The 18,974-nt window shown below is 42.9% G+C and overlaps 1 protein-coding gene across 1 annotated transcript in view; it reads left to right on the top strand.

Annotated features, from left to right (window-relative positions):
* Window positions 1–18,974, top strand: part of PTDSS1 (phosphatidylserine synthase 1) — an 84,486-nt gene that overhangs the window by 49,444 nt on the left and 16,068 nt on the right. The window contains exons 6-9 of the mRNA XM_006900353.1: window positions 1,912–2,063; window positions 4,564–4,705; window positions 7,302–7,414; window positions 11,915–11,980. Coding sequence (XP_006900415.1) covers window positions 1,912–2,063; window positions 4,564–4,705; window positions 7,302–7,414; window positions 11,915–11,980 — 473 coding nt within the window. The remainder of the gene's footprint in view (window positions 1–1,911; window positions 2,064–4,563; window positions 4,706–7,301; window positions 7,415–11,914; window positions 11,981–18,974) is intronic.

Genomic DNA, 18,974 nt, shown 5'->3' on the forward strand with positions numbered 1-18,974 from the left:
TAATTGTCACGTTGGTCTAGGCTTATAAGAAATTTGATACTTTCCCTTCACCTTTGAAAAGCCCATCACCTTTTAGGTATTTGGTAAATGTCTCTTTTTTTATAACTCAGCAGGGCAGGGACCAGGTCTGCATATTCCCACATTACAGTTTTCTGCCTTACAAAACCTCAACCTCTGATTTTTCAGGGTCTCATTTTGCCCTGGTCTCTCCTAGCGTCTCCCCAGGATGGGAAGACGCTGAAGTGCATCCTCCACAGCCTGTACTGTTGCATAGTTGTGGGTTTTTTGTTTTTTGGTTTTTTTTACATTGTGTGTTGCTGTGGAGCAAAAGTTAGTTCTACACCTGTGGCTCAGAACCAAGGAATACAATGTGGGGTAGTTCAGGTCCTGCTGAATGAGCATGCAGCCCCCTGACATCACAGGCTGTAGTTGCCACTGTCTCATGTAGGCACACTTGATATGAGCAACGTCAGTTTTAGTGTTTCATAGTTTATAAAGTGCTTTCATAAATACAGTCTTAGCTTTGTAGTGTGTGTGATATTACTTCAGAGGTTTATAGTTATGAAGATTGCCTTGTTCCAGAGAACCTGTAGACATAATCTTTCGTCATTTCAACCCTTCTGAAAGTGGGTCTTCACACAGCAGTACTCACTTCTGTAGATATGGCCAGTACTAGCTTTGTTTTGGACAAAAGGATTTCTATAAGAGATTTCTGTTCTACTCTTGATTGTTCTTCCCCCCTCCCCCATCTTCTTTATCTCTCTCTCTTGAAACCAGTCATGTGGTGGTGGTGGGCCATTGAGTCCCTTCTGATTCATAGTGACCCTTCATGACGGTGTAGACATGACCCTGTGATCTTTACAAGAACAGATTGTCTAGTCTTTTTCAGCTAAAGTGGTTGGAAGGTTGTGAATTGCTGGCCTTCTGGTGAACAGCCAACCACTCAACCACTGTGTCACATTGAACACAGATCTACCATTCATGTTCCCACTCCAGTGAATCTTCCCAGATGCCTCCTTTGTCCCCACCTCCCCTCACTATGTCATCACTGTAACATTGGTCAGTCTCCCTTCCTGTGTGGTTATAGTTATCTGGGCAAACACCGGACTCCACTGTGCAGCAGCAAGATCCTTGACTTCATATGTCCCATCTCATCTCAGTCACTTAATAAGAGGTCATCACTAGCATGAATTATTTGTGAGATTTTCTATTAAGCTATTACTTTTCTGCATCACATCATCAAGACCTAACCATCCTGCATTTATGATGTGCCCACTGTTTCACCAAAACATCTGGGACATATTTTCTGTGAATGAATAGTCCAAATTCTTAAGGTGCATGTCTGAAGAATTATTTCAATGCTTTGTTGTCACTTAAGAAAACTTTGCTCCTTTTTTTTGTAACATTCTTCTTATCCAAGGGAATTAATTAGTGGTTTATTTCAGGAGGGGTTTTAGTGAGAGAAGAGCTGCTTATTAGTTACGAAGCATCAGACGTAAAGAAAAGACTGCAGACCGAGCTTCTTGGTTTCTTTTTAAAGGTTCTGTTCCCATTTGACAATCTTTGTACAAATTGTTCAGTGACATTTAACAGGGTGTTGCCATTCTCGTTATGTTCTGTGATGTTCCTTTTCGAGTACTCTAGTTTCCCTAGTCCCTTATCTTTGTTTTGAAGAGATTGTTGACCTTTTGACAGAACTTGTTTCTTTTAATTCATTAGGAAAAAATGAAGCATCAACAGCTATCTTCTAACATTGCCGTTAGGTGCCGTCAAATTAATTGTGGCTGGTAGGAACCCTGTGAACAACGGACCTGAACCTTGCCCTATAAAGGGAGAAAGTCTTTTTCTGCATCGTACGTTTGTTTTTTTGTTTGTTTTTTTTACAACTCTCGTCTTTTTCTGTGTCTTCAGCTTTTCTTCATGCACCTCCTGCCAAACTTTGCTGAGTGCTGGTGGGATCAAGTCATTCTGGACATCCTGTTGTGTAATGGCGGTGGCATCTGGCTGGGCATGGTCGTGTGCCGGTTCTTAGAGATGAGGACTTACCACTGGGCAAGCTTCAAGTGAGTTGTCTCCTTTTTTCGATGTTGGTCACATTTTTCCTAATGTGTGCTTGTGTACTTTTGCAGATCATACCTTTGCATATTCTGCTACTCAGTGAAAAAGAATGAACTTAATGCTATTAATTGAAATGCGTATGATTATAACCTAATTTCAGGCGTCCATCCAGAAGCTACATGTTCATTTCTGCCTCTCATCCTCCCCATACATTCAGAGGATCCAGATGCCCTCTCCAGGCCAAAATAATTCCAAGATCCATCCTGGTTTTAGCCCGGCTGCCACAGCCCCCATCATTGAGCTAATGGGGCCTCTGATGGGCTTGCATCCTGATTAAGCACTGGATTCCTTCTTACTCCATTGCTGAAGTAACGTGCTTCAGAAATGTCAAGCTCTATGTATTGTTGCGTTGGTTTGATTTCTCTAGGGATTGTTATGGGCCCAGCGGGTGATGTCTCCTTCTCCGTCCTCTCCGAGGCTGCTGAGGTTCTGAGTCAGCTCACTCTCTTCTCTTAGTGCAGACGCATGTGCATGGGGATTGACCTGTGTCGCGAGGGGCCGGGTGACTCATCCCTGCTTTCCTGACGCACTGCCTTCTCGCGTCCTCCGGAAGCCTGCTCTGACTCCTTAGATCACTTGCATTTCCTTCGTCTGTGCTTCACCAAGGGCAGACTTCACCTGTGTTACTGCTCTGTCCTGCCTTGCTGGACTCGCTTTTCAACTTGACCCTGGTAGGAATCACGTTACTGATGAGAACAAGGAACAAGAGAATCAGAGGAGAGATAATAAAAGTAGCTATTTTCATTGTGTTTAAAACTTAATTGAGTCTTTCTCCTTGTCATAAAATATTCTTCTGAGATAGAATTTGAAAGGGCTTCTTCACATCTCTGTCTAAGGGTAAACCATAAATTATTTAGCTAGTTTTTGTTTTTTAGCTAGTTTTCTTATATGATCATTTAGTTGCTTCAGAGTTTTTACTTTATGAAGCAGGAACATTCTTGAACATGTATCTTGTGTATATCTGATTTTTTTCAAATAAATTTCTATCATTAGATTACACTAAAATACACTTACATGTCCCTTTCATTCTCTCCTTGGATTTGAACAACTTCTCATAAATGTGACTTCATTTTTTTAAAGTAATCATTTCCTCTTTTAAGTTTATCTAGTTTTCATTTCAAATTTGAAAATGCTGATTTTTATTTTGTGTAGGTTAAATGTTTTTTCTGTATTTTATTTTTATGTTATTGTTGATATGTACTGTTAAGTCAAAACCAACTCCTAGTTGACCCTCCAGTGGGTTTTCAGAGGCAGTAAATTGCATGGAAAGAGGATTTCCTGTCTTTCTCTTGTCGAATAAAACAGCATACCTTTGGGTTGGCAGTGCAATTCCTTAGCACTAAGCTACCAGACTTCTCTTTATTGTCTTCTGATTCTTTCATAATCTCACCTTTTTCTGTTAACAAAACCTAATTGAACCAATCTCAAATATGTTTTTATACGTGATGTGAGGAGGAGAGTTCTCAGTGCTTTTGCAAATGAATAACCAATTTTCTCCATGCCTTTTAGTAAAGAAGCCTTTCTTTAGCCACTTACTTGAAAGTGTTCTTCCCCTACCCCACATTTAAGGTAGTAGATAATGTAACGAAAGAAGTGGTTGTGTTATGTGTTAGCCCAAGCAGGCTTTGTAAGAGGTGTCATATTTGAGCTTTACATCAGTCCCAGACGTAGATACTATTCTTTGCTCACTCTTAGGATAATGAAAATGAGCCAGCGATGGTTCTGTGAACGAGAAAACCTGGCAGTCTGCTGCCATAAAGATTTCAGCCTTCGAAACCCCAGGGGCCAATTCTGCTCTGTCATGTCGGGTCGTATGACTCAGAATTGACCTGACAGCACAAAGCAGCAGCACTCTTTGGAAATGAAGCACCTTCTCCAGCTTCCTTTTTTACCGTGTTTTTGTTAGCTGTCATAAAGTCAGTTCTGACTCACAGAGGCCCCATGCAAAGCAGAACAAAACACTGCCTGGTCCCCCAGCAGCCTCGCAGTGACAGGCTCTTTGGAACCCATTGTTGTAGCATCTGATCAATCCAGCTCATGGAAGGACTTCCTCTTTCTCTCTATCTTCCTAATACCTCAGCTCAGGACCAGCGGCCCTGCGGGCATCCCTTTGTGCCTGGGCTGTTTCCAGGTTGTTGTCTTTAATGTCTCACCTTCTTTAGTCACCAGCTCACAAAGGAAGACCCCTCCTGGCCCTGCTGTCCCCTGCCCTCTGAGGATGGTGACAGCTCTGTGCTGTGCCTGTCATGCTGCCGTTCCCCATCAAGAGTGTGTCCCTCACCGCTTCACCTGTGAATAGCGAGGCCACTGTTTGAAAGATAGTTCAGAGAGAAGGGATTCTTTTTGTTCTGAGCTTTTGTTATAAAGGCATCAGTGCACAATTTTTCCTACCTTCCCCTCCTTTTTTTCATCTCTTTGGATTTTCATCGGAGCCCTTTTCTTCAGGGACATTCACACCACCACTGGGAAAATTAAAAGAGCCGTGCTGCAGTTCACTCCCGCTAGCTGGACCTACGTACGCTGGTTTGACCCGAAATCTTCGTTTCAGAGGGTGGCTGGAATCTACCTTTTCATGATCATCTGGCAGGTATTTTCTTTGTTGTTTGTGGGATATTTTTTTTTTAAAAAAGATGTCCAGAAATAGAAAAAAGTAAATGAACAGAAGCCTCTGGCAATCAAGAGTTCATGGTGGTTTTCAATGCCTATCAGCTAGGTGCTTGGGAGAAACACAGCTATCCAGCTGGTCTGTAGACTGATTAAACAAAACATGGCACAGGGATGATGGTCTTTTACAACTGTGGTCCTGCTTCATTGCGAGGACGTTGTAAAATACAGGTATTTGACTTACAAATTAGAAACAGATTTTAATCCCCTGATACGGGGTGTGTGTGTGTAAAAATAAGGTCTTGTTTATCCATCACCCCGTTAAGTCCAGCAATAGCTTGCTTCTTAGAGTAATCATATTCAAGATTAAGGGAACAAATGGGTAGACTTCTCTTAGGTCCCAGCCAACTTCAGTGTTTTGTTTGATATTTTAAAACTGTACTTTGGCCTTTTCCATATTGTATACTTTGTGGAAAGCTGACTGAGAAGCCTCTTGCTGCCTAGGAAGAAAGGTCGAGGGAGGACTTGGTTGATCTGGAGCCGCCATGTTGTCCGTGGTGAGAAGCCATCGTTCCGAGCAGGCAGTTCCATTACTGAAGGCATCTAAACAGCTGAGGATCTTGGAGCAGGATTATCAGATTTGTCTGGTTTCTAGAGATAGCCTTCTTACTGATCCAGATTAATTATTTCATGTCCTTTGGGGAATAGGTGAGGGAGGCGAGCTCTTGTCTGAAGGATCTTTTGGAACCATCAGAAATTAGGTATTGAACACATCTGCACAGAGCACTCTTGACATAAGAGAACAAATCAGCAGATGTGACTCGATAGAGGCTCTTCCTGGCCCACACTTGAAGGGTACAATGCTTAGACCTATCTTAATAAGAGGGGACACTGGTGGCTTAGTGGTAAGGAGATACACTGCCAAGCCAAAGGCGTGGGTTTCGAATCCACCAGATGCTTGACTGGAGAGTCTCCTCCCTTTCAATTACCACCTCTCCAAAACTGCTGAAGGGTCAACTACAAGTCAGTTCCGACTTGCTGTCAGTGCATAACAACATCATTTTAATAAATGGAGTTTATGTGTACAAACATGTCTGAGTATTTAGATTATTGCCCTGATTTGGGAAAGTCAGCATTTCTAAAAAGAGGACTGAAAATAGATTAGTATTAAGGCCAGTCCATGAAAAGTTGCACTTGGATCCAAAGGCCGTGCCTCTGGTAGTTCACATCCACCAGTGATTCTAAGGGAGAAAAATGAGTGTCTCCTGTCATGCACTTTATAGCTTCAGAAACCACTGGAGGGTCAGCTATGAGTCAGTTCTGACTGGATGGCAGTGAGCGAGAAAGAACGTCACAGCACGGGCCGTGGGAGCTGGAAGTTTGCCTTGAGCATGAGTAAAACCAAAGAGGAGCAATTAGTCAAGGAAAGACAGTATTATCCTCCCGGAAGAGCACTGCCTGGCAGCATGTTACAGACCTCATCTTCCGCATGGGTGTGAATGTAGCAGTGTGATCAGCTTTTCAGTATTAAGTCGTGGGCCATTTTATGTCATGTCCTTGAAGTCAGTCCTGTGGAGAAATGACTCACAGTCTAAGTAATTAGCTTGAGCCGGCCAGTTCCTGTGATGATTCTCAAAGCACAGTGCCCTTGCTGTAGTTTCTACTCCTTACTTGAAGTCTGGTGGGGAAAAAGGAGCTTACCTCTGAATGTAGAGCAGCTATGTCCCAGCCACAGTGTGCTTTGTGCTTCTCAGAACCCATCATGGGATGAACTACACAGGGTGTTCAGTATCTATTGAATGCACCTCTCACCTCTGTGAACCAACCCTTCACACTCACTTTCTAGAGCTACCATTAATTGAGGGGCTGCTCTGCTCTGTGCCAGATAGTCATTATTTCGTGATGGATAACAAGCTGCTGGTGGTTATTCTTCCAGTCGGGTTCTTTTAGACCTGGCCCAAGTTCTTAAGGCTTCTTTGGTGTCTCATGCTTAATTTTGTTACCATGATTCCTCCTGTCCTCAGCATGTGTCTTTCTCCCTGTCCTGGAAGCATACACACACGACCCAGGTAGTAATCCTGCAAGCCAGGAACTATTCCCTTTTAGCAGAAATCTGGGACCAATGTTTAGCCAGTATCCTCCAGGATAGCCATGGCATTTGTTAAGTGTTAAAGTATTTCCACGCCACTGGACAAGTAGCACAAGACCCTGGATAATGTAAACAAGAACTACGAATGGAAAGGCCATTTCGGAAAGATTACAGCCCTGGAAACCTTATTCTTTTAGGACATACAAAGGGTCGCCATGTGTGAGATTGCCTGGATGTCCTCTGGTCTGATTTTGTTTGGACAAGTCCCTGAACCGGCTCCTCCCACCCCAGCACCTTCCCCCAGACCCGTGACTGGTTGGTGCACATACTATGCTTGTTTTTAACCACTGTGGACGGCAACCCTTGGAAGGTTCCATATGTGTTCTGAAAGTGCTGTCACCATTCCAGAAGGACGTCCACGGAGGGAAGAACGTATGACCGTGATTTAGCATGAAATACCCAGGCTAATGAACTTCTCCTTCTCTTCCAGCTGACTGAGTTGAATACCTTCTTCTTGAAGCATATCTTTGTGTTCCAAGCCAGTCATCCTCTAAGCTGGTGCAGAATTCTCTTCATCGGCGGCATCACGGCTCCCACAGTGAGGTAATTCTGAACAGACTCAGCTGTCATTTGAGGAAGTTGGTCTGCTTTCTGATGCCCTGTTGAGCATAAAGGAATTCACATCCACTTTCAGTCTATTAAAATGCCGTGCTGAGGACTATACTCAGTCCTTGGGTGATGTACACAGCTAATGTGTTCTACTGCTAACTGAAAGATTGGTGGGCCCAGTCTACCTAGAGGGAGAGGATATTTTAAACGAAAGGTGATCTCATACTGGAAGATCAGCTATTGATGACCCTTTGGCGCCTACAGGGCAACTGCTTAAAGAATTGTGCATCTAGACAGTCAATCAAATGCTCAGACATCAAGAGCATTATTGAGGCTATTGGGGGGAAAAGTGAATAATCAACACCATGCTAATTGTACTCTCCGTTAGTTTCAGACTCCTGGATGGTTATACTTTTCCCTTCTAACAGACAATTTTAAAAAGTAGAATCTGTGAACCTGAGTTATTTAAAGTTAATGTTATTGTTGAATTGTTAGTTGTCACCGAGTCAACCATGATTTATAGTGGTCCTGTGAACAACAGAGTTGAACCTTGCCCTATCTTACACCAATCCCTGATTACCACGCCCCCCCGTTACAGTCACTGTGTCTCTGACCCTCCCCCTTTACGAGCATGATCTCTTTTCTCAAAGACTGGCCCCTCTTGCAATTTCTAAATGAATGTTAGAAATTGCCACTATTTTTAAGGTAGAAGAGGAGAAATAGTGTCTGTCATTTGTCAAATACAGTCTTGCTAGTTTCTTTTCAGAACTGTAGTGTCAGCCTTCTTTTGAAAGGTGCTCTGAGGACTCCCAGGATGAATAAGCATTGGCACTCACACTGTTAACTTGGATTCTTAGCGATCTTGTAGGTGGGACCCTGGCCTGCCCTCCACCTAGACTGACCACATAGAACTGGGGAGACTTCCATTTTCATTTGTTTCATTTGTTTCATTGTTTCATTTTTCCTATTTAGATGGCATTTGGGTTTTCTGCCTTAGTTGGAATCCTTCATTGATTAGCAGAACCACCAAATATCCTGTAGGTAATTGATTAAAAAAAGAAATTAACTGAGTAGTTAAAATGTTAGTGTTATTGAACCTGTAGATTGACCATATAAGCACTTGTGCTTATAAATCACACACACAGAGGACCTCACTTGTCTAAGAGAGCAGATGTTTCAATGGGTTAAAACCTTGGTCTTCCTCACCCTTAACCCTCTAGCCAATACCTCTTGTCATCCTTTATTAACACATCATTCATTAAAATATCCCCAGATGCCAGATTAAATAAAGGTTGACATGAATCAGCCTTATGGATTAAAGTAAAAAATGTCACTTTTTTTTTTTTAGTGGACTAAATAGGAAAATAATCATTGTTAAGGCAGAAGCCCTTTGTTACTTTATAGGCTCTTGGTTTATTAAAGTACTTATCTCATAAATGCTATCTAACTTTTGATGGCTTGGTGTTCCCATCTCCCTTCAGAACATAATTTGAGACTTGCCTTTATTTTCAGGAAAAGATTAGCAGAGAGATTTCTTCATAAAGTTAAGAATAGTCAACAAAATCACTAAGAAGGAAGCGGAGAAAAACCTGTTCTAAAATAAAATAGCAAATCATAATTTCAGTTCTTTTTGGGGGGGTTTCTACTATCAAGGACATTTTTTTCTCTCTTTTTTATTATTAAATTGTATTAGTTTTAATGAACATTTACAGAAATTTTGGGTTTTCATTCATTCATTGTTGCACTATTTTCTCTACCCTCCTCCCCAGTTCGTTCTTCTTTTTTTTCCCCCCCCTTGAAAGTCTTTTTTAATTGTCCCATTGCCACAGTGCTTGTCAAACAGCTCTAATTAATCTCCTTTGTCAGTGTGTCCTTTGCCATTCCCTATCACTCCTCCCTGAGAGAGACTTCACCCTGATTCATAAGGAAAAGGGGACGGCGTATTCTCTTAGCTACTTCCTGCTGAAAAGGGACGCTGTAGGTTTCAGGGTGAAGATCTTCTCTCATTACTCTAAAGGACCCCTTTGGCAATAGGAAACATATAGACTTATGGAGATTGAAAAATCATAAATTTTGAGCTTTTGTGAGCTCCTCAAAGTTACTGCCAATTCCTTTAAATTTCTGTAGTTACTGTTTATTTTTCTACAAGTAAGCTACTCTGAGCTTTTACACTGTGTGAGGGAATTCCCAGGTGAGAAAGTGTCTTCACAGTTTACTTTTGAGGATGAGAATGCTTTAATCAGTATAGCACAAATAACCCAGGTAGCAAGTGCCGGATCTGAAAGACAAATGTAGCTTTCGCCTTAGACATAAGTTATACATGCTACATCTCCATTTTCTTCTTTTTTGCTTAGACTTGCACGTGAACCTACTTTGAGAGAGCATTTGGATGACTGTTCTTTCAATCTGATCATCCAAAGTGCAGTATGATGGGATGGTGCTATTAGAGAGTAAAGGGTCAGAGTTGCTAAAAAGCAGATTAGGTAATGAACATGTAAAATGACAAGAAAACGTGACTTTTTGTAAAACAGCATTTTTCACTCATGTCTTTGTGGGAAGAAGGTGCCAGCTCCTCACGGGTAAACCTGAGGTGTCCGTAATCCTCCTCTGGCAATTGGATGGGAAGCTGTGTGCACAAGTTTTATTATGTACCTTTATCATAAATACCAGCACATTTTCAAAAGAGTCTGTGATTCCCACAAAGATGATGAGCTCCTGGTTTAGCCGCAGCTTCTGAAAGGATAGATTTGAGTTCAGGGATAATTAACTATATGACTGCACTTGTGCTGGTCTGTAGAGTAACCACTCACATCATGTGACTTCTGAGCACTAGAAATAAGTGTGCTGGTCTGTAGAGTAACCACTCACATCATGTGACTTCTGAGCACTAGAAATAAGTCCGTTTTACATTCAAATGTAAAATGTATGCCAGTTCTCAAACTGTGCAAACTATTTATCTGTGCGTGTGTATATATGCATGTATCTCCTTAAAATTGTTTTCTATTGATTACTTTGAAACAAAACTAGTTGCCATTAAGTCAGTCCTAATTCATGGTGAGCTGTGTGTGTAGAAGTTGCCTCATAAGGTTTTCAATAGAAATCTCTTCCGTAGCACCTCTGGGTGGACTTGAACCTTCAGTCTTACAGTTCATAACTGTGCATTCATTTGATTACACCACCCTTGAGTTCCTTCTAATGATTACATATTGAAATTTTTTTTTTTGGTTTTTGTTTTGTTTTGTTTTGTTTCTAGGGGTTTTTTTAAATTATGTTTTGTGATATGTATATTTTTAAAATTAATTTTGTTTATTTTTATGTGGCTCCTGGGCAACTTTGAAGTAGATTTGTGACTCATGTCTGTTACACTGTGTTCCACTAGGACAGGGCTGCTCCAAGTATTTCTGAAGGACTAGTGGAGAAAATGTTAAAATTCTGAGTGGGGGGAAAAAAATGAACAGCATCATCCATGAATAGCTGCCGCTTTGTGATGCCGCTTTGTGATGAGACAAGAACTGTGTGATGCCTTCCTGATGCTGTTAAGCATTTTGAGCAAACATTCTAGAAGAAGAACCTTGAGCAAAGGAGGGAAAGTGGGGAACAGAATTTCCAGTGTTCTTGGAATCAAAACTTTTTGGCACCATTGAGGCTTGATGAACTGCCTGAATGAATACCTTGAGATAATCTTTGAGCCTCACATGGAAACAATACCAGGAGGTCTTCTCTAAAGCAAACAGTAGTATTACTTAACTAGTAACAGCCTTGATCGTGTGCTCTCTTTAAAAAACTGTCTGGGTTCACACAATAGCCCCTTGAAGGACCAGACAGGAATCCTTAGGAAGTGGTAAGTTCACGTTATATTAGTGGAATAGTTCAGAAAAGGAGAGTGATGATGGTTTCACAATTTGAATATGAACATTATTGGATTGTACAAACCAGGATCTCTGGTATATGTTGTTTGTGTATATTTCCAGTGAAAAAATGTTGAAAAAGAAATCGCTGACATTCAGTGACTGGAGTGCAGCCAGGATCTTACTACCTGGCTTTGGAAATCACAATCTGTATACTCTTTGCCTGGGTAGCACCAGTAAACTCTGTCCTGGGAAGAGCCACAGGAACCAGTTACTGAACACTGGATTTGACCTCAGGAATAGCCCTGTAGGGAGATATCTAAGCACCCTCCTGGGGCTTCTGTGGCTCAGGACTCTGGGATTTTTAAGTCAAATGACTGTTTTTGCCAGTAACCTGCTGCTTTTAAGCTTTCCACTTACCCTCCCCCGGCCACCTGATCCAGACCCTTACCCTCTCACAGGAATGTTTGGGCAGACACGGGCGTTCTGTTCTGATAAAACTAGGCCAGGAAGCTTGATAATATGGAACCAGGTGCAACATCTTCCACAGTCTCACTTTGTCAATGTTGTTTACTTGTATTTTAAAGACGCACTGACTTGTTATTTCTCCAGACATTCTCCGCAAACTCTCGCTCTGTTCTTTCAGGCAGTACTACGCGTACCTCACGGACACACAGTGCAAGCGCGTGGGGACCCAGTGCTGGGTGTTTGGGTGAGTAACTGTGAGCATGGAGGCGGAAGGACCACTGGGGCCTCTGACTTCTTTTTGCTCCTTTTTACACACTTAGCCCTGTGTTAACTGCCTCTCAGTGCACTTTTCCTCTGAAGGCAGATGAAGGAAATTGGCTATCCTTTCTGATACACCATTTATTTTTACCATTTGTTTTCCCCTCTATTCCTTTTTCTGATCTAAATTTAGAATAGTACTTACCAAGAGAGTATAGAAAGAACTTTTAAAAAAAATTGTTAGAAATTATTTCTGATATAGAATTTTGAAACCTATTTGTTAAATAGAACATATGGAGGAAATGTATTTTGCATTTGGGACCACATTTCGTGAAGGGCTTACACTTCATTATACGTTGATAGCAAAAAGACCCTTTAAAACAGCTGTTTGCTCTGCACTGAAATACAGGTTTTCTTTTCCTCAGAGAAGTAACACATAACCACTTGGTCATAATTAATATAGCCACTTGGTCGTAACGTAAATAAATGCTTTATCCTAATTTGTTACTGAATTAAAAAGAGACAAGAGACTATGTAGTTAACCCCCTAGTTTTAAATGTGAGATCTTCTTTCTCATCGCTGGTTAACAGACCTTTAAACATCACCAACAATTTATAGTTTCGTTTCCCACCTTTTGTGTGTATGTCTTGCGTGTGTGTGTGCATGCCCCAGCTCTCATTCCAGACCCTGAGGGGTCACTTGTAAGGTTGAAGGGTAAATACATTGATACTCAGGTTTAGGCAAGTTGGGTTTAGAATTTGGTTGGTGTTTTTTTTCTTGGTGAACCATTATCATTTGTTACAAATTCTGTGGTGTAAGTTGATTTTCTAACCAATAATGACTGCCGCTTAAAAGGTGATGAGATGGATTAAATTCCCTTCAATGAATGATGTAGGAGAAGAAAGAACGTACACGTCTACCCAAATTTCTAATACACGAAGCAAAGAGGATTCACACGCACGCACACACTCACTCTCTCACTCTCTCTCTCTCTCTCTCTCTCTCTCTCTCTCTCGATGTAGGACACGTCTATTGTGTGACAGAAGGGAGCCATGTGGGGCTTTCCTTACTAATGGCCTCTGCATTTAACCCATCCCCTCTTCCACTTAGATTCTCTTTTTCACTTGCATTTTTTCCTTCATATTTGTCTTTAATGTTTTCTACTAGACCATTTCTGCTTGCTTGTTGAGAAAAAGACATGCGACATGCGTTGAAAAGGAGGGTAATGTTACAGTCAAATTTCTCTCTCATCATCCAGAAATTACTATTTTCTAGAATAGTGGGAGAAATGGCAAAGATAAAGCTAGGCCAAAGAATCATAGCAGAAATAGCTCCAGAAAGTTTTATCTTGTTGGAAGATGATTAAAATAAAGTAAAAATGTAAGTGAGACATCATTTGGCTTGTTTACCAAGAAGAGAAAACTCCCAAAATAGAAATATCAAGATTAATAAGTCTCTAAGGCTGAGCTGCAAATTCTCCATCAATCAGGCACCTTGATGTGGGCCAGCCGGTTGTGCCCCCTGCTGGTCAGTAAAAGGCAAACTAGGTAGTTGGGGCGTCCACTCAGCCCCTGTTCCCTAAGACTTCTGTAGCCCTCATTTTTCTCTCATTTCCTGTTGTATCAAAACAATACACGTTTAAATGTCTGCTTTTGCTAGTAATTTTATAACTTCCTTTTCCCAAATGATGGGCTGATTTTGGTCTTCTGCAGGGTGTGGATGTAGGAGAGGGTATCGAGTGTGAGCCTCCTATATAGTGACGTTCAGGACTTTTGTCCTTTGCGAATGACAAGAGGTAGAAGAGAAGGGAGAAGACTGGCTAGGATTCCCTCAGGGTTCTTTCCCACCATTCCACTTCAGCTTTTTTCCCAGGAAGAGAACACTTGCCTTCTGTAAATGTTATAGCTCTTAAAAAGTCTGCGTTAATGACTTGCTGAAACTAGAGATGGCCCTGCAATGTGGTCTCCAGCAGCTGCTCCATATCTGAGCTTTTAATCCCTTTATACTTAAACGGGTCATGTATCACAGAGATAGGACGCCATCCAGCCTGGGCACGGAACCCTGCCAGGGAGAAAGCAGTGGTGTGGAAAGCTGACTACTTCTCCATTTGGAAAGATGCGTTTATGTTACCTCAGCTCAGTGGGAGTCTAAGCACTGCAGTGAACAGACTCCCCAGATAGGCCGTTTATATCGTCTTTATCACTCCTCTTCTGCCCCGGCATTGCTGTAACTGAGCTTCTGTGCCTCAGAAAGAGAATATGAGCCTGGTTGGTGAAGGAGAGATGTGTTCTCTCACCAGCTCCTAGAGGCAGGAGGCTGCACTCTGGCTGGAGCGGGAATGGGTAGTCCCTTACCTTCTTCCTGCAGTTCTTGGGAACATGGGCCTCTCTTCTGCCCAGGTGCCCCCAGGAATGCACCCTGCCTCACTGTAAGAGCTGCTCAGCCTCCTGTTGCCCCTGGTGCCCTCAGCTCTACCAGTCATGCCTTCAGAGCGCTGTTGTTCTTACAGACTCATTTCTTTAGACTCCTGTTTTTATCAGAAGGTGAACACAGCTATGGAACACTCAGTCTCTTCTAGAAGAGGGTGTGTGCTGAGGGACATGGGTGGCTGTAAGGACCTCATCAAGCTCCTGGTCCCTGCCCAGCGCTGGTGCCTCGACGGCTCTTCCTGCTGGTAGTTCACAGCCTGCCTTCAACACCCTTTCCCATCCACACCTCTGCTTTGGGCCCACCATGCACTCCCTCTTCACCCATCCTACCAGTGTTCATCTTGTCATCCTCTCTAGACATCAGCACCCTCCGCCGTTCCCTGCTCCCATGCTCAGAAGTACCCCTACTTCCTTCTCAACATCTCTTGTAGTTTTAAAGATTTAATTTATTTATTTATTTATGTATTTATTTTATTTTTTTTTTTTTTTCTGATAGCAGCTCAGTTTCTCTTCAGAGGACGTCTTCACCAGAATTCAAAAAGATTTAAAAACAGCAGAGCACAACTGCCTTACATACGCTGCCCAGGCCCTTTTGTTCCTCTCATCCCATCCCCAGCCTCCCCTGTGGTTCCTTAGAAACCAGAATTAGCACCACACAATGCAAATGAAACTTTATCTGTTAAGGTTCAGCTCGACCATCGACCATGACTTTCTTTGTCAAAAAGGTAATCTGGTCACCCTAATTAGGACTGAGTCCTGTGGCTCCTCTGAGTGTCAGAAACGCCTTCTGTGTGGTGGGGTTGGAGGTGTGTTATGGGTAAATGTTGAGTCACCTGTTGGACGGTGGCTCTGGCTGCTCAGGTGACTTGCCCATCCCTGAGCAGCTGCCCCGTGGTCACGATGTCGCTGTGGGTACCCTCAGAATCCAGGCCACGTCTTCCTGGCAAGCCAGAAGCCGTTCTTTTGTGTCTCAGGATTGGCACGTCTACCTGGACACACTGAGCCTAGAGGTTCATGTCCCTAATTTCTTTTGTAGCCCTGTTTGCATTCTTCTGTTCCCTAGAGAATGTTGTATCCTCGTCTTTTTCTACCTTGTGGAAGCGGCTCTGGAGAGAGGAGCCGTGGGAGTGCCTGAGTCAGCAGTGCGTGAGTCAGGAGTTGTAGCTCCTCCCGAGGTGGAACCACCTCCAGCAGTCCGAGGGCTTATCTGCCTTTTAGCTTTGCTAAAGAAAAGTTCATGCCTTTGAATTGTGGTTCTGGAGAAGAGTCCTGACTGTCTGGCTGAAGGTAGGGCAGCCAGGGTACAGCTTAGAACAAGGATGGTGACACTTTACGTCACATACTTAGGGCATGTTGCCCAGTTCTTGGAAAAAGACGTAATACCAGGAAAGGTAGAGGGTCAGAGGAAGAGGAGAGCCTTCAACAAGATGAATTGACACAGTGACTGTAACAGTGGGCACATCAGAGACCATGAGGGATGACAGAGTACAGGGCAGGGCTCAGATCTGTTCACAGGGACTGTGTGAGTCTTGTCAACTGGACGGCATAGTAACAACAATGATTGGAGAGAAGACTGGCCAAAGGACTCTTAGAAAAAGAGACCACTGTAAATTCCATCAACTCGCTTTCTCTGAACCTGGTAAAGATCAGTGAGACTTAAATATGAACTGAGGAGAGGGAAGGAACCCCAGGGGTGTTGAAACAGAAACAGCTAGCCAACTTTATGATAGAGGCCCAAGAGTTTGGTCTCAGCCTTAAACCTATTTGAATCTTGGTACAAAAATAATACTGACCTTGTAGAAGGATGTCCTGTTAGGAGCCCTGGTGGCACGGTGGTGGGCGGGTCACACGTACCTAGCAGCTCTGAAGGAGGAAGACCTGGCAGTCTGCTCCTCTAAAGATGAAACCAAAACCTAACCTGTTGCCATGCAGCTGACTCCAGCACACAGCAACCCTTCAGGACAGGAGAGGTCTGCTGTATGCAGTTTCCAAGTCTGTAAATCTTCATGGAAGCAAACTGCCTCATTTTTCTCCTGTAGAGCAGATGTTGGCTTTGAACCACTTACCTTCCAGTTAAGAGCTAAACATTTAACCACTCTTCCACCAAGACTTCTCCTGCAAAGAATACAGCCTAGAAGACAAGACACTGTAGGACTGTTTTCTTGTATGGTGTCAATATGCATCAGATCCGTAATGCCTAACAACAGTTACAAAGGACTGTTGCTCACTAAGATACCCTTTATCGACTGGGGTTAATGTTGGGGAGCAGCAGCTGGTGTGTAAGGAGTCACTGCTGCAGTTGATTTAATAAATCCCAGGCCTTTTTCACATTTATTCTGTCCCACCGCTTCTCACCATCTCTGCAGCCTCCACCTGGGCTTCCCACCTAGGTGAGTATTACAAGAGGCTCTTACTTACTCATCACCCTGCTTCTCCTCGGCCCCCTTCCATTCTCAGTTCAGCAGCCAAAGTGAACATATTAAAATGTCAGGAGAATCCAGTTAAGCCCTCTGTTCCCAGACCTCCAGAGACCTTTGTCCCCCTTATGCAAAAATCCAGTCCTGTGTTAACCCCTGGCCTCAGTTCTGCCCCTCGGCCTCACTCAAGGCCTCTCACTGGCTTTTGCCACAGCCTGGCAGCCTCCCACCCAGCTAATGCCACAGCTGCTCCCTGGCTCCTTCTGGTCTTTGCCCAGCTGTCACCTTCCCAGTGCTAAGCCTTCAACAGCTTAGGTAAGATTTTGTAACAAGGAGAAGCAGATCATAACCCAAAGTTACAGACTGCAAAGAAGAACATTGATCTGTTGGTCAAACTGCAAGTGACCATGAAATCAGTTGGGTCCTGACAGGTGTTTTCATAAAATTAAAGAGATGAGACAATGTTTATGTGAGGTAGGGAGCTCTGGTAGCCTAGTGGCAAGAAGCTGCACCAGAGTCCCAAAGACGATACACAGTTCGAGACCACCCACAACTCCATGAGAGAAGGAAGGCCAGTCTCCTCCTGTGTGATTAACTGTCTCTGAAAACCTGCCAGAGGGTCAGCTTAGGGCCGGTTCCAGCTCTGTGATAAACAACAAGGACAGGAAGTGTTTGTAAAACATCCCCCCTGCAGTTTGTGTGTGTGTGTGTGTGTGTGTGTGTGTGTGTGTGTGTGTTCACGCGTGTGTACATGGTTACAGTGAAAATAATGTTTCTTGCTGGAAGTCACGCACTTGATGACAGTGACCTTTACTGCCAGCGGACAGGAAGATTGAGAGCCTGTGACCTCGTCTGCTTTCTTTAGGGAATGCCTATGTAAGTCTGCCTGCCTTTACTGTACAGATAGATTTCATGGTATGCAGGGACCACCTCATTATCAGTATTCTTGTGTAGTGTTTGGGATCACATGACAAGTTTTATAATGCTCACCTCATCTGCTTTCACCTCCAAACTTCAACTTTTTTTTAAAAAGATGTTTTATTGCTGCCAAATTGCAAACTTGTTTTCTTGCAGTGATATGACAGAAAAGGGACCTTGGCCTTCAGATGCGTTTCTAATACAGTGTCTACACTGTCAGTAAATTCACAGACACATTGAGATTAGGGAATAGGACATTCATGACCAGTTGAGTAACTAAGACAAGTAAATAACGTATGATGTGTTGTTCCAAGAGGACCACAATAATTTAAATTGTAGGCTTGGACTTGAATAAAGGCTGCACCAGTGATTTCTTTTTGAAGGATCAGCACAGTGCAGGTTCCTAGGAGACAGGTTAGAGATGGTCAAAGTGTTTTTCCAAACTGCTGTACCTCTCCATCTCTAACATCACCTACTCCTCCTGCGCTCAGTCCTCTCCCTCCTGTCTTTGTTTTTGTCTTCCACGAGTCACTGCACCATCTCATTGAGCTCAGAGAAATGGTTCATGAGACTGGAGAGGCTGGCAAGTCCCAAATCCTTGAGTCAAGAATCAGCCTTATAACCCAACCAGAGCCACAAGGACTGGCACGCCAAAATCAACAGACAAGCTAGCTGCAGGATCCAGTATATTCCTACATATTAGATGCAGACCACAGCTTCAAGAAAACTAAAGGCAGTGGCTTAAATCACACCCCTTAATAAAAAGACTGCAAAGTAACTCCCACCCGAGCCCTTAAAGACAATTCACTCATTCACGCCATACTGGGACCACAGCTGTAGACCAGAGACTTTTAATTACAGTAAAACAAAACGGAGGATTGTGGCTTAAAGAACCAAATGATCCACTGCACCTCAGCGACCTAGTATTTATATTCCTAAACGAATTTAGAGAACATGAGTGACTTCTTCTGTCATTGTTGTAATTAAAGAGTGAAAGCATGAAGTTGATTTTGTTTACTTGCTTGTCTGTTATGAAGATTTTTTTTTTTTTAGTTTACCAAAACTGCGCTTAAAGTAGACCACATAGAATGAAAGCTCTTTTTTTTTCTAATTATTCAATTTTATTAGTTTTAATGAACATTTACAGATTGTGGGTTTTCATTCATTCATTGTTGCACTGTTTTCTCTACCCTCCTCCCCAGTTCGTTCTTCTTCC

Source organism: Elephantulus edwardii, unplaced genomic scaffold (assembly GCF_000299155.1).
Source record: "Elephantulus edwardii isolate Elephantulus edwardi_28Jun2011 unplaced genomic scaffold, EleEdw1.0 scaffold00282, whole genome shotgun sequence".
NCBI lineage: Eukaryota > Metazoa > Chordata > Mammalia > Macroscelidea > Macroscelididae > Elephantulus > Elephantulus edwardii.